Source organism: Diadema antillarum, unplaced genomic scaffold (assembly GCF_040938485.1).
Source record: "Diadema antillarum isolate AM-2024a unplaced genomic scaffold, OU_Dant_1.0 seq00001069_RagTag, whole genome shotgun sequence".
NCBI lineage: Eukaryota > Metazoa > Echinodermata > Echinoidea > Diadematoida > Diadematidae > Diadema > Diadema antillarum.
In genome coordinates this window covers 1033744-1049175 of record NW_027271894.1, presented here as the reverse complement: position 1 = coordinate 1049175, position 15432 = coordinate 1033744, and the positions used below count along the sequence as shown (strand labels likewise).

At 36.7% G+C, this 15432-nt stretch overlaps 1 protein-coding gene across 1 annotated transcript in view; it reads left to right on the top strand.

Annotated features, from left to right (window-relative positions):
• The window catches only part of LOC139743321 (O-acyltransferase like protein-like), a 28089-nt gene that overhangs the window by 3680 nt on the left and 8977 nt on the right, over window positions 1-15432 (top strand). The window contains exons 2-8 of the mRNA XM_071653811.1: window positions 4333-4481; window positions 8162-8381; window positions 9915-10075; window positions 10720-10792; window positions 12184-12277; window positions 13678-13943; window positions 14509-14676. Coding sequence (XP_071509912.1) covers window positions 4333-4481; window positions 8162-8381; window positions 9915-10075; window positions 10720-10792; window positions 12184-12277; window positions 13678-13943; window positions 14509-14676 — 1131 coding nt within the window. The remainder of the gene's footprint in view (window positions 1-4332; window positions 4482-8161; window positions 8382-9914; window positions 10076-10719; window positions 10793-12183; window positions 12278-13677; window positions 13944-14508; window positions 14677-15432) is intronic.

The following is a 15432-nucleotide window of genomic DNA, read 5'->3' as shown; positions in this document are numbered from 1 at the left end:
TCAATTCGATGCTGCCAGTACAAACCCAATTTCATGTTTGTTTGTTTTTTTATTTCAAACGGGGGAGGGTGAGTCCGCGATTCATTTTTTTCTTTGTATTTCCTTTTGTTTATATTTTGACTGCTGGCAAAGGGGCGGGGGAGCCTGAACCACCTCCCCTATAATAACCCTGATGTGGTAGGGTAAAAAAAAAAAAGATGTGTAACTTTGCTTCTTTTCTTTGTTAACTATGAGACGGGCATAAGTTTTTTTTTCTTGAATCTTTGCTTAGAGATATGCTTTTTCGCCATTCTGATTACAGCTAACACGTTCCCTATATATGGGGTTTTAATCCTAGCACTGCTCTTCCCCATTGCAACTGTATTAACTTCAACGAGAAGGAAGAACAAAAAATGTTAATGTCTAAAACATATAGCTTACTGAAACATATATTACTATAATTACTATTATCATTATCATTATTATTATCATGTAGGTCTAATCTATGATGGTAACAGTAATACAATGTAGTTGAAATTACATTTCTCTAATGCACTGTATTTTTGTTGCCTTTTCTTCATTCAAATTGTGTTTTTCTTCACTTTGAGATCATCAACGACATTACGACAAAAATTTGAGTTTATTTTCTCCATTAAAAATAGTCAGGGAGTAAGTCACCATATTGGTTTATGATAACCGAAGATAAATATAATAGAAAAGACGTATTTCCCTACAGAATTCCTTCAACAATAATTCTAGAACAATTAAATGTTATTTTTATCCACGCACATTCTCTAAAATATCCTTTTTCAATGACATGAATTGATGAAACTTACGTTACCAAAACTATAGAAACTTACGTTACTACATTAATGCAGGGACCTGGTCCACTAGTTTTGAATTAGAGATCTGTGTAATCTCTAATCTTATTAGCTATTTATTGAATTTTCTTAAAACAATGTTAAATTCATTGCTTATACCTGAAATATGACATCATTAAAGCCAAGTTGAACATCAACGCCCACCAAACGATTTTTTTTAAAGATACTATGATTATGTCCCCTTTTACTGCATCCTCCAAACAAACAAGAACATACAGCTGTAAATGAATTTGATATGTTTTGACGTAGAAATTCATCAACATCATAACTGCAACAATTAAATTGTCTCAGATTAAATGGGCTTTTCCGTAGATTGTCTGTTATTAACATGACAACATCTTGAAACTTACGTTACCAAAATTTGAAACATACTTTACTTAATAAATTGAGTGATTTATTTCAAAAGAATAAGCCTGTACAGCAAAGTAATTACTGGATTTTTACGGTGGAATCTACTGACTTAATAAACACACAATAAACAGAAGTAAAGCATGATTCTATGAAAAACAACAACACATTTCCAACAATCAAACACTTACTCAGTTTTTCAACACATCATGTAAAGGTATTTTGCGCGCTGCCAATGCTCAAGATGCCAGTAAAAGAGGTTGCTGAGCTATCCCATGGCCTCAAATCGACGGCACAGATTCGAGAAATATACATTTAGGTGGTAATTAATGGTGTAATTAAGCTTTCTGTCATTTGGTGGTAACGTAAGTTACATCACGTATGTTACACTTGTGGATTAAATCGTATAAGTTAGCAACATAATAATGAGTCTTTTGCCACCCATGGGTATGAGGACAATCTACTCCATAAGTCTCAACTTTAGAACAATCATTCAGAGCCATGCACCTTCATACTTTTTACAAAGATGGTAACGTATGTTACTTCTCTTATATACATCTACCTTTTTAAAATCTATATTTGCGAGATTAGCAGTCGCATGTCTTTTGAAGCTGAGTGATGAAATATTTTTTAACATAAACTTAGACCCCTTTTGGTCAGAAAAACAATACAATTGTGTAGTATTCACTGTAATAGCATTACCAAGTTTGCAGTACAAAGATGGTAACGTATGTTTCAGCAGATCTGGCGACACATTTCCATCAGGTAGTTTGTTGTTAAAGAATGATAAGCTTATAAAGTTGTGTTAGGTTTTCATAGAACGTTCGGCTACTTTTCTGAAACTGTGAGTAAGCTTCTTCTTTATGCTCATATTTTCCCAAAAAGTTGAGAAAACATAAAAAATCATCGTTGGCGACATGCACTTTTGAGCCTGTTGGCCGAACTTAACCCTCCACCGATGGCTTAGTGGTACAATCTCGCCTTCGAAATGATTTCAGTTTTTGTCTATATGTCCCTTGGCATCACATAAAATCACCGGAGCATTTTGAAAGAGCTTTTTATTTCTCCTAGGTGAGAAGGAACATAAGCGACACGATTTTTGACCAATTGCGCCGATATAGTGGTTTTGGGCCTATATCAGCGAGATTGTTCAGCATTATGTTTGTTCGCGTTTTTGTGGCCCACAAGATATAACTGACGTTTAAAAGTATTGGTATTCCAATTTCCATTTGTATGAGATAAGACTTTTCATTGGTTGGAGAAAATGTTCACTCATTACATGACTTTACAAGCGCGCGTAAGAGATAACGCTATATGTAAATTATTGAAAAAAAAAATTAAGGTAGTATAGGGCCTACACAATCTGATGCACTCAAAGTATATCTATTTTTCTATTTGTTTGTTAACGTGTTTGTTTGTTCGTTCTTTGTTCTTTTATTCTTTTTTCGTTTGTTTGATGGGGGAGGGGGAGCGAAGGGAGAAGTATAAACCAGACTGCAAGGAGTTCGCGAGATTGCCGCCAAAACAGTAGCGGTATGTTTGAACCAAAAAAAAAAAAAAGATGCTGCACCTCTGCTGCGAATGCACAGGCATCTAGTAAGAGATAAAACACATGAAAGGGCACATACAGAGAGAAATACAGACAGTTTTTTTTTTGTTTCTACATGTTATCCTGATTCTGATGTCAAACTTCAGTCCTCTAGTACTAGAGTATTACTTGTTCCAAACTTGGCTGTCAAATAATTGAATATTATACTCCCATCCCCACCGTAAAGAAAAGAGGAGAAGTATTTTTACAAAGACATCGAACATTCTTGGAAACGATTTAAATAGCCTTTTGATGAAAATCTACCATTCTGTTTGCAAAGAATTGTCAACTTGGACAAGGTGGATTTCATAAGCGTACGGGAGTTTCAACTATATCATTGGCCTAAGGATGTGCACAATCTGACACTTTTAAAAGACATTTTCTTGGCAACGAGCAACCATGATAGACCTTGTCCTCTACCGAACAAAAGCTCATAATGATGCATGTAGAACAATAAACATCAGATTCCAGTTTTAACACAGGAACAACAGCAGAAGGTGAAAGAATTACACGTTTTTGTTTTTGTTTTTGTTTGTTTGTTTGTTTTTTTGTTGTTGTTGTTTTTTTAGATTACCGGAACCAATCTTCCATAACTCGGACAATCACACTACAAACTCCTTTTTTTTTTCTTTCTTTTTTTGCACTTCGGGATGCAGTCACGCGTGTGTTAGATTTCGGAAAAGGTTGTAGTCACAACCCTGAACGTTCGATTTCGTTACAATCTCAGTTTTCATGAGAATAAACATCAATGTCCACTGTATTCCTGTTTAGAATTAACATAATGGCAATATCTCGTGGGAAAAGGTAGTTACCGGGTATGATTTCAAACTTTTCAGCTCTGATCTCAAATAGCTAAAGATAAATAAATAAATTAATAAACAAATAAAACCAGAAAATACTAGTGCTATACCCCTGATAGTTAAGCCCTAAACAATATTCCTTACATTACAATGCGTTCTTTTTTAATCATGTTTTGTTGTGTTGTGTGTGTGTCTTGTTCTTGTTATTTTGGTTTTGTTTTGTTTTTTGTTTTTGTTTTTTGTCGTGTGTTTTTTGTTACGCTGGGATAATTACGGCAGTGTAAGTAGAGCTCCATCGTGCTTTGCGAGTATCACGTTAAAAATCGTCATTGTTTATATGCACAAAACACTGATGTCCGGAAGTTTCTCAATTTGAAAGAATAATGTATGATGTGCTATAGATATTATGCCAGATTACATGTCTCACTATTTCATGATTATTTTGCACAAAATAGATGGCGAAAATATGATGATACTCAGTTGTAAGAGCGATACTATTTTCTTTATCATTCCTCGTACTGCAAATGTCACATTACAATTATCATGATTATGATTAAATGATTATGGGTATGATTATTTTTGTTGTCATTGTGAATACTATTCTTATCATTATTTTGATCATCGCTGTTATCAACATTTTTTATCAGTGTTTATGATAACCGTCATTCTAGTTTGCAATAGATTGTCATTCTTATTATCGAAATCATTTTTTAAATCATGTAAACGTGTAACCTAGATGTGCAGATGGACGCTTTCGATGGTCTCGCGGGTATTCTGGGATCCCTCGGCCTTGGAAACTTCACTGATATCCTAGGTCTGTTGCAAGGCGGTGGGGACTTCTCTGATATCCTAGGCCTCCTGCAAGGCGGTGGGGATTTCAATTCGGTAAGATGCACAAAGTGTCGAAATAACCATCATATTTCCATAACAGAGAGATAGTACAAATTAACACAAAGTATATATTTGATAAATCGTATTGTCAGCAATTTGAAAACAATAAAAAAAATCATATACATTTTTTTTTAGGAGATATAATAATTAATGACCTGAATGAATAGAAACAATACACGCTTTGCAATGGTAACTCAAGTATATTGCGATGGAAAACCTAGATAATCTATTAAAAAGCGGAGCTTGTAAAATGCAGATTACTCGAAAAAAAAAATCATATTATTATGTCCTGATTTATCTTTTGACAGTTGAGCATTTTATGACTGATAACTGTATGTTCTGTCGTTGTGCTTGTTAATACAATAACGCTTATGTGTAACAGATGACGAGTCACAGGGGTTCTTTTTGTTTTGTTTCTATGAATACCTGATAGAGGTCTCTGATCACAAAAGCAAACTTTCAACGAAGGAAGTAATCGAAAGCAAACAAAAAACAACAACAACAGAGTTATCTATTCAAGTGAGGATTTGAACAACTGACTTTATGTCTAATTGAAAGTGACCAGTGATTGACCCTTTGTCATGTGTACAGGGAGTATGCATGCATGTAGTGTTGTCCCGTATGTATATGTGCAAAAGGGTGACACAACATTTGCTCGGCTACTGCGACAATTGCTAGGGTCTTATTTTCTCCAAGGACTTCGAGTTAGGATTATGATTGTGCTAGGGTTTTAGGTTTAGTTTAATGTAAGGATCAGGAATAGGGTTAGAGTTATGTGTGCGGGTAGAATTTATGTTTGACTTAGCGTGCAGATATTACATGGAAGCAATTGTCCGCAGGAGAAAATGCCATGTCATACAAAAGATCGCCCCCCCCCCCCCCCCCCAAGCAGATGTAGTCAGGATGGTGTGGGAATTCTCTCACTGCCCTCTACAATGACAAGTGTTTGATGAGAGAATTCTTCAAGGATGGTCATATTGTGATATCGCATTCATGGGGCAGAACCATGGGTAAATATACGACCAAAGCAAACAAAAATTTGAATACGATCGTTAATGCTAGATTTACACAATGTTCCCGGCGGCCACGGCAGCCCGCCCGTTTGTCCGAAACGTAGTGCGCTGTGGGTAGGAGAGATTTTCTCGTTCAATTTTCATAAAACAAGGAATGCCCTTCAAGTTATGATGAAAAATATTTCACATCAAAATTTTCTTTCATATTTTTTTCGTTGTCTTCCTTTCGAAGCTCTAATCGCGCAAATATCTCAAATTACCAAGAATGGAGTTAACTTGTTTTTGCGATCAAACACTATGTGACTCCATGATACAGTCCCACCTCTCATATCCGGACATGTCGCAGGACCGTCGCTTATCCGGATAAGGGATTTGACCGGATGATACGGGAGACTCAATGTTACAAGCAGCTGACTACCTAATTGTACTCTGTACATGTAACCTATTACAGACAGGGGCGGATCCCGAAATACCGTGAAGGGGAGGCGCCTTTGCAAAATTAAAGGGGCGCACACGCACCCCCCCCCCCCATTTTTCTTTTTATCTCTCTTTTTTTTTTACACGAAATAGAGAAGGGGCCCCTCTGGATCCGCCACTGGCAGGTAGCGTATGCTGAAACTCTTCGCAATTAGCCCAAATTTGTGGGTATAATGTCTGAATACGTGTTATTTAGATGAAAATTTGATGTGAATGTATGTTAAATAATGTTGGGAATAATATGTAATTGTGACCGTGCACCTCAAAACGAACATAAAGTCGCACACACTGATTTTGCGTGAGGACTGAAAATAAGTGAAATGGGTCAAACTAGCCGAACTTGACTTTTTCATATTTTCTGAAAGAGCAGGTCTGCTTTTACATTATGCTAAAATTTGGTATCATAAAACGTGAAGGAAAGTGTGTTTTTTTAGCAGTTTATCTCGAACATTTTTGGTAGAATAGAGTGATTAGGTGTGTCTTTAGAATCCCTTCTTCATTTCTAAAAAAACCTTGTCCACGCACTTCACTTTCAACTCTAATAACTTTTGAAGAGATAGTGCTACTGCTTTGAAAGTTGACATTAATTATGGACAGAATGTGTTAATGAGGCATGCTTAATTTCAGTTTAATCTGATAATCCCTTCATTGTTGTTACTCTGGTGGTTCACTTCCTGTTTTTTGTCCCATTCATCGCACAGCCAGCACGGTTTGGTAAAGATTAAGCGCTTGAATAGACACTCTACTTCAGAGCCTCTTTTCTCAGCTCACACTTTTCCTGAGTTTGTGCTTTCTTTCCAATATTTAGATAGGTTAGGAGAGTCCATTTGATTTGAGTTATACATCATTTTAAAGCTTAAAGTCTGCTCTTTCAGAATATGGTCTTATCTAAAAATTCATGTCTGGCGACTTTTTGTTTGTTTTGAGGTGCAGGGTCACAATTAATATGAGTTTGTGTACAGGAATTTCGTTGGAGTTTAAAGTCCCCATTCTAATTGTAATTATCAGATTGAAGGGGGAAAAAATCACCTCAAGATCGCCTTCGGATAATAGACAGATCCGGATTAAGAGAGGCCGGATAGGAGAGGTAGGACTGCACTTAGGCTAAAAGTGTTGCTCTTTATCGCGATGATAAAACATGGTTGTCCTGACGTTGACGGGTATACTGCTCATTATAGCCGTGATGCGCTTTCCACTTTCAGCCAGAGTTAAAGTCGGTAAAGTTTCATCATCGCCCTACAGCTCTGCCATTGGGGTTAACACGAAATAATTATCAATAGACAGGGTTTGGTCTCACAAGCAGCAACCTCTCTCCCCCTAATATTTTCTTTTCAAAGCTATTACTAAAGCTTAAGTGGTAGAATATTTGTACGATATTTAATTTGTCAAAAGCAACTTAGTGGAGATATACGAGCAGATCGATGGGAGAATTGTGAGGTGATTACACCATCATCACCCCACCCCAATGCTGCAAGTAGTTCTTCCCAAATTTCGTGAAAATAAGTCAAAATTTACGGTTTTCTGTAAAGATTGAAACATCTTATGGCCGATATTTATCAAACCATCTAAATGCGAATTGGTATATGCACTTTTACATGAACCTGGTTCATGGTGTTGTTTATTTATTTATTTATTTATTTATTTATTTTTCTTTCTTTTTTTTGCTCATACATGGTATATGTGACGTACAAGAGTTTTACATATAATTGAAAGCTACAACACCATAATCATGCTAGTCTTTTCACTTTTCCTATACTCCATTTCGTAGCCAGTCACTTAACGTCCTTCGATTCTCTTCCATCCCTTGATCCTCCATTTATGCTTTTGAATTCTGTTTTTGTGAACCACAAATAAAATAGAAAAAAGTGTACCATGCATTATGCTTCACAGTGAAAATGATAATTCTCAAAACCACCTAATTAAGTAAACGTCTGTCACACAACAATCGAAAAATGAACAATCATACATTAGCGCTTGAGCACGAATTAACACATAGGCTTTGAATTCATCCCCTGTTATTTTTCTTAAACGTTTCTATTGTGTGCCTACAGTACCAATTTGCACCGCAAACCCCATAGAAATGTTCACACTGTACAAAGTCTCTGACACAAAAGAAAGATGGCAGATTGCACAGATGTTCTTGCGTTTGTTTATCTTCTTTACCTTCCCTTTGTCATCTCACAGATTCTGCAACAAATACTGTCAGCTCTTCCCCAAGGCAACGGCACGGATTTCTTTCCCGGATTCGGCAACAACTCGGCTGCAGGCTTTATACCGGACGACTTTGATTTCGATCAGGTCTTGTACTCGTTGTTTGCTGATGTTGCCGTGAGCGAAGGCTGTCTGCGGGATTTTTTCACCTACATGAACGACATGAGCGAAGGCATTCCGTACGCAACAAAGAGTAAGAGACTCTGCTGCTTCATTGAAGGGAGGCTAACCACGTAGAGGAGAGCAAGGGAGTGACAGAGGAAGGGTGAATGAGGAGGAGGGGGGAACCAGTATAGGGTGGCACATAAATTTCTTTATCGTTACCGCCAACTTCAAACTAGCTCACATCAGTCTACGTGTTACAGCGGTAAGTTAGTATTAGGGGCATTTACACCGCCACCGAAAAGAAAACAGTAGATTTTTTGGACATTCTATTTTCTTTGGGGTTTTTTTCCGACGGCAGTGGGCCACGGAGATACTAAAGTGCGCCTAAAGTCATTTTGAGCTATCGCATTTTTTTTTCTATATTTGACTTACCTCGTTGAAAATAATACTTTGAAGAACATTTCAGTAACCTCTTTAAAAGGATTCAGCATCTAACCTTTTTTTTGCAAGATACTTAGAAACCACTTTTTTAAAATGTTTAAGAGCATGCAATTCAAAGAGGAAATCAAAGTTTATTTGATGAAAATTATTTTTGAAATGGCTGAGATATCAAAAAACAAAGTAAAATAAAGTAGTCCTGAAAAAAGATGGGTCCCACCCTTTACATCGTAGGCCTATTACGATTGCTTTGTTGGGGATATCTCAGCCATTTCAAATGCAAAAATCATCAAATAAACTGTAAATTCCTGTTAGAATTACGTGCTCTTTCATATTTGATAACATGCTTTTCAATATTTAAAAAAAAATAATTATATAAAAAAAAAACATTGGATACTGAAACCCCATCTTAACCAAAACTATATCAGCCCTTTAAACTTATAGGTATGTACATTAATGGGGCATACTTCTATGCTTCTATAATGCCTCAAACGCGTTTGTGATCGTAATTATGCCTCCGAATTTTTTATGCACATGTTATTATTATATATGATATACATGTACGTACGTACATACATACATACATACATACATACATACATACATGCATACATACTGTTATAAGCACACCCAAAGTGTGTTCAAGTAAGTCGCAGTTATAAACCAAAATGAAGCATTTATTCACAGTGATGGATGGGGGGGGGGGGAGAGAGAGAGAGACGGCGAGCTGAACAGTTCTTATCACTGGTAATTGGTCCTACAGGACTTCACATTCAAACCAAAGTTTGATCAGTATAGTTACTGCTCATACTTTCTCACACTAGGTTATTATAGAGACTGCGTTCACAGAGCGTGTCCAGTCATAATTATAGTGTCGTCTGTTCATCCCATTGTGTCGTATTGTATCCTTTATTGTATTATATAACACCTGAATAGATCCTTGTCATTTCATTGCTTGCTCGATACTGTTGTCCCAGTTTACTATTACGTCATTATTCAGGCAGTTGCGGTTCCTTTTACCGTGCAATCTTGGATCCATGACATTTTGCTCCATTTGCACTCACGCCAAGTGTGTGCTAATAGGCGCTCTTCCCTAGTGGCCACATAATTAGTTCGAAGACAAATTCCAAACAAAGGTACCTTCACTATCATTAATTTTTATTCGGTCCTCTTTTCCACGCAGTGATGGGATCCTTCGGAGGTCTTCCTTCCTCTAATGCAATATACACCGGCCTGAACAAAGACTTTGGCAACGTGTGGCAGTGCCAGAGCTTGATCAAAACAAATGGGACGCCCTCATTCGACAGTCAGTACTGTCTGTTGAGGGCACATTTCTCCGAGGAGGTAATGATAATAATATTAAGCCTAGTGATTATAATAATGATAGTGATAATGGCAATGATAATATTGATAACGATAATAATAATTTTGCACATACACCGTTCATTCTTCACAAAATTTTACAAGCATGAAATTTCAATAGTATTTGCTTCTGTTTCTACCCTTAAATAACATTATAATTCGGTGTTCTTTGCAGATGAACATAATATGGCAAAATTAAAGACAAAAGTCCACGAGAGAGAATTTCAAGAATGAAAAAAAAAAATAACGTCCATATAGGAGAATTTGCAAATCAGTTGCGTAAAACAACTCCAGGCAAGATATCCATCGATTTGAATAATTAGGCAGTACTCACTGCATGCTGTCAGGATTTGAACAGCGCTGACTGTCGGGTGGAATCCCAATAGTGGGTGAGACGATTGTGCGGTGATCAGGCGGTCGTAGCTTCGAATCCTGCACTGAGTATGCATGTCCATAATTTCTCTTGTCATGGCTATCTACTGGAGCACTGATCAAGTCAGTGCTTATTTACGTTGATATAGGGCGATTTGTTAATCAGTTGCAATTATTTTTTTGCTGTTGTTGTTGCTGCTGCTATTGTTATAATGTTATAATTATCATTGCTGATTTATTTTTTCTACTCTCAGATCAATTTTGAGATGGGTACATGCTTCCCAAATACGTGTAGTCAAGAAGAACTCACGACGATGGCAAACCAAGGTATCTGACCTCGCCTTTAATTATTCCGTCATTTGATCTAATTTCATGTATTTGTTTCCATATGCAAAAAAAAAAAAAATGCAAAGTGGCATTAACGATTTGAACAATGAGATGAAATACCACGAAGCAAATATAAAAAATACAAAACAATAGTATAACAAAAGTGCATTGGATATTATGAAGAGTTGCACCTACAAGCACGTATTATGTATGCACGGAATATGCATGATTTAAACTTCGTGAAGTCATGTTGAGTTGAAATAGCCCTTGCTCATGTTGAGTTGAAATAGCCTTTGCTGGTAAAGAATATAGAGCTAGTTAGGAATACATCCATTGATCTCTTTTAGTTAGCATATAGAGCATAGAATTGCTAACACCACTTGAAGTGATGATAGTGATATTATAATGAAGACCTGAATATAAGAACGACCCAAGTCCAATTTTTGGCCAAATTCAGTTTGACATGAGAAATTGTAGCTTATGCATGGACTCATCTTGTGTATAAATGATAAATCCTAATTACCCCCGGAAGTGCCTGAAATGAATGAGTTAAATCTTATACATGTATAAATGTAAGAATGAAGGACTTGGGTCATTCTTACATACATATAGCGCCCTCTCTCATCCTTCTCTCATCTCTATAGCAGAATATCATGTATATGAATCAAAGAACGACCCAAGTCCACCACACAAAATGGCCTCTCCACAATTAATGTTAATGTTAATTGTCATAATAATATATGTTCTAATTCGTATATACAATGTTGCCTTCCCATCACAGCTAAATAGAATATTATTGGACAAATACAAAAGATATGAAGGTTTTTTTTTTAGTTTACTCGAAATGGTCTTCCATGGGCTTGGGTCGTTCTTATATTCATATACTCTATTATTTTAGATATGAAAATGACAACGATATGACATTTGTAGAGGAATAAAACGAGAGGAGGGGATGAAGAAGAAGAATGAAACTAAAAGAAGAAAAGTGAAAGAGATGAAGAATACAAGGAAGGAATTGGATGTGTAGGAGGAGTATGAGGAGGAGAAGAAGAAGAAGAAGAAGAAGAAAAGAATAGAAAACAGAAAAATGTAAAGAATGTATAGGAGGATGACTGAAGGAGGACATATTGAAACTAAGGCCAAGTATACATTTCCGGCAACAGCATATTGCAGCAAATATACAGAAGTGTAGATTGACCTGTTCCATACTGAATTCTGAAATCCCCTTAAACTTAATATGAGAGCCACCAGGTTCTTGTAGGGAATGGGTTAACCTCGAGGATGGTATGTACGATTTTAAAGAGTAGCACACCAGAGAGGTCATTGTGTGATGTGTTCCTTCGTTTATAAATTTATTAACTTATGTATTTATTTTCTATTTGTTCGTCTAGTATTGACGGTCATGGGAATACCCCTCGAATATCCTCCCCTCAACTTCGAATGCCTGCACCCGGCGCCATGGAGAGCTCCCGATATTTTCATGGTGTAAGTTGATGATGTCTTCAACATTCTCAAACTGCATCGTCCTGTATTAGTTTCTGTTTTGATGAACATTGAGCCAGAATATTTCTTTTCTTTTCAATCTATGTCTCTTTCCCATATTCATTTCTCCCCTCCATTCATCCATCTCTTCATCTGCGTATATCTGTATCTCTCTCTCTCTCTCTCTCTCTCTCTCTCTCTGTCAATCTATCTATATCTATTGCGTATCATTATCTACCAATTTATGCTTTTCATAATATGCTCTTATGACGAGATGCGCTTTAACCCTAAAAAGACTGGGGGGCCTAAAAGGCCGCCCCCCCCCCCCCTCGACATTTCGCGCGATTACTCAGCAACACGCAATGCTCTCGCCGCGATGCTCTATGACTTTTTTCTTTCGAGTTTCCCGCACATTTTGACACCAAATTTGTGACGCCCGGGGGTACGGTTCTGAAGTTACATAACTTTTTGTACATGCACGTGAGACCGAAAATGGCTCAAAAATGTGATTTTGTGTACAAAGTCAATACAAATTGAGTTTTATCACATGGTTCATATAAATATGCTTATTTTTACTCTCAATGGCTAAAATCAATTTGTTTTAGTAGTATTATGCTTCAAAAAGGGTCTGCCACAAATTTTGCTGAAAAAACAACAAAAACAAAAGGTCGAAAAAACAGAGAAATACATAAGAAATTCATAAAACAATAAAATATATAAGAAATTAATTTTGATACCGATTTTTTTCAAGTACATTTGCTAAGAATGCTACAAAGAATATCTAGACCAAAAATGAGCACTTTTGGAGCTTTATTTACTGATTTAGATAAAAAAGTCTGATTTCTCGCATAAATTAGCATAATTAATCAAAATAAAATAAAAGAAGACTATTTTGGAAAATTTAAAGATACGATCTTGTAGATTACATCGCACACTACCATTGTGCAAATTTCCGCGGCGATCGCGCGATCCACGGCCGAGATCTTAAGGGGGGGGGGGGGTGGGGGGGGGGGGCCTTTAGCCCCCCCCCCCCCCCCCCCCCCAGTCTTTCGAGCTACCAAAATAGCCCAGTCTTTTTAGGGTTAAAAATGTCATTGAAATGGACACCATTTTTATTTTATTCTTTTCTTCGCTTCCCTGTACTTTTTGCATTTTAATTCCTTTGGCGATTATTTTTGCTGTTATGAATTAAAAGGGGCTGAATAAGAGAGGATAGGAGAGACAGACAAAAAGACAAGACAGACACTTATTCACAGGACGTGACTAAACCTCCACTAGACATACGAACAGACAAACGGACAGATTGTACCGCGATGAGTCAGGACATCATGTATCTAAAAGATAGTTTCTCGTCCTTACGGTCTCGCATCGGCAAAGTTCTTGCTTCTTCCAAACTCTTGTAGTTTCTTGCTCTGCATCTTTGGGGTCTTGGTCGTCGTGGGAAGCGTCTACGATGTCCTCTACCACCAACGCATCACTGACGTTCTCACTGTGCACTCGACAATGGCTGCAGACAAGACTAGTGCAAAGGAGGGTGACCCGGACGTAGATGGCGCCAAGACGAAAGCTGCCGAGGCCGCCGACGAAAACGTAAAGAACGGCGAAATGGATGGTCAGAAATTGGAAATAGCTGATCCCCAGAAGGAGTCTCAGAGCCCCACCACCTTAGGTGAGGTCTACGGAGTGACGTACACATTCAAATTCTCTTTTTTATATAAGTTTATCAATGCATTGTGATAATCAGCAACACTGTTTTATTATGCTAGGCAGAAAAAGTTGGGCTTATATTTGTCAGTGTGTAATTGTAATATTTAATTATATCAAAATATGCTTCAAAATTCTCATATATTCGAAAAATGGGCTAATTCAAACACAACAACTATTATTTTACAGTTGAACTTTAGTCCATGCACTATAAATCAGAATCTGCTTGAAAAACCCTTAAGATAATTCATTTATGATGGACCAAGGCCCGTAGGAAAATACAAACACACACAGTGTATATATCTAAGTTTAGAACTTTTCATTACTCAACACCAATGTCATACCAAGTAAAACTTTCTGGATAATAATCATGACCTTTTCTTCATTCATTTATCCATTTTTACGTATACTTTCATTAAGTTATCATTATTTTTATCATGTATTATCATTATTATCATTATTATCATCATTATTATTATTATTACTGGTATTTCATGAATGTGATTCTTGTCGGATTCATTTTCCTACAGAGAAATTAGATGCCGTGTTGATGGCATTCTCCGCTGTCAACAACTGCAAAAAGATTCTCAGCGCAAAGAAAACGCCCTCTACGATGGATGTGTTGAACGGACTTCGCGTGATTAGTATGTTTTGGATTATTCTTGGTCATTCCATCCAGTTTATGCTGGGCAATATCGGTAAGTTGTTCTATAACGCGCTTACTGATACGTGTGACTAGAGTCTTCATGATTTTGTCTTTCTTTCCACAATTGCTCTTTTGCTCTGGACTTGATGTGACGCAAACTGTTCGTTAAAGATTTTTAGTTTGGTTTGAGCCAATATGAATGCACTGTCCACAGACTGTCTAGCTGCTATATCAAAAATAATACAGTCTGTGAATGGTAATGATAACTAATACGATGATATGTCATATCCAATGCACGACTGTAGACATCAACTTACATGGCAAGTAAGAACAAAGAAACTTCACCGATTTATAGAAAATAAAATGAATTATGTTGTCACCAATAAGACACTATTAAAAAGCTGCGATGACATTTAGTTCAAATCGCTCAGCTCATCTCTCGAAAGATTCCATGTGTACATGGATACCTCGAATCTTATGAACACTATGTGTTCTTTCTGTGTCCAGACGTTGGAGAGTGTTTGCAGTGCTTTTGGTTTTTTTTTTATTATCATACCAAACAGCACTGACAGGGCATGAAGAGTTAACGATCCTTGCTAACATTATTTTGTGGACGAAAAAATTAAACGGCTTTACTGCTTTCATGTAGTCATAAATCGTATTAAAGTAAGGGATAAAATGATCAACATAAAAGTATTAATCAGTATAATCAGTGAAAAGTACTGTTGAATATTAACACAAAAGTGTGAACAAGAATTTTATCAAAAACCATTTCTAGAAATGTCCTATCACATTTGCTGCATATATT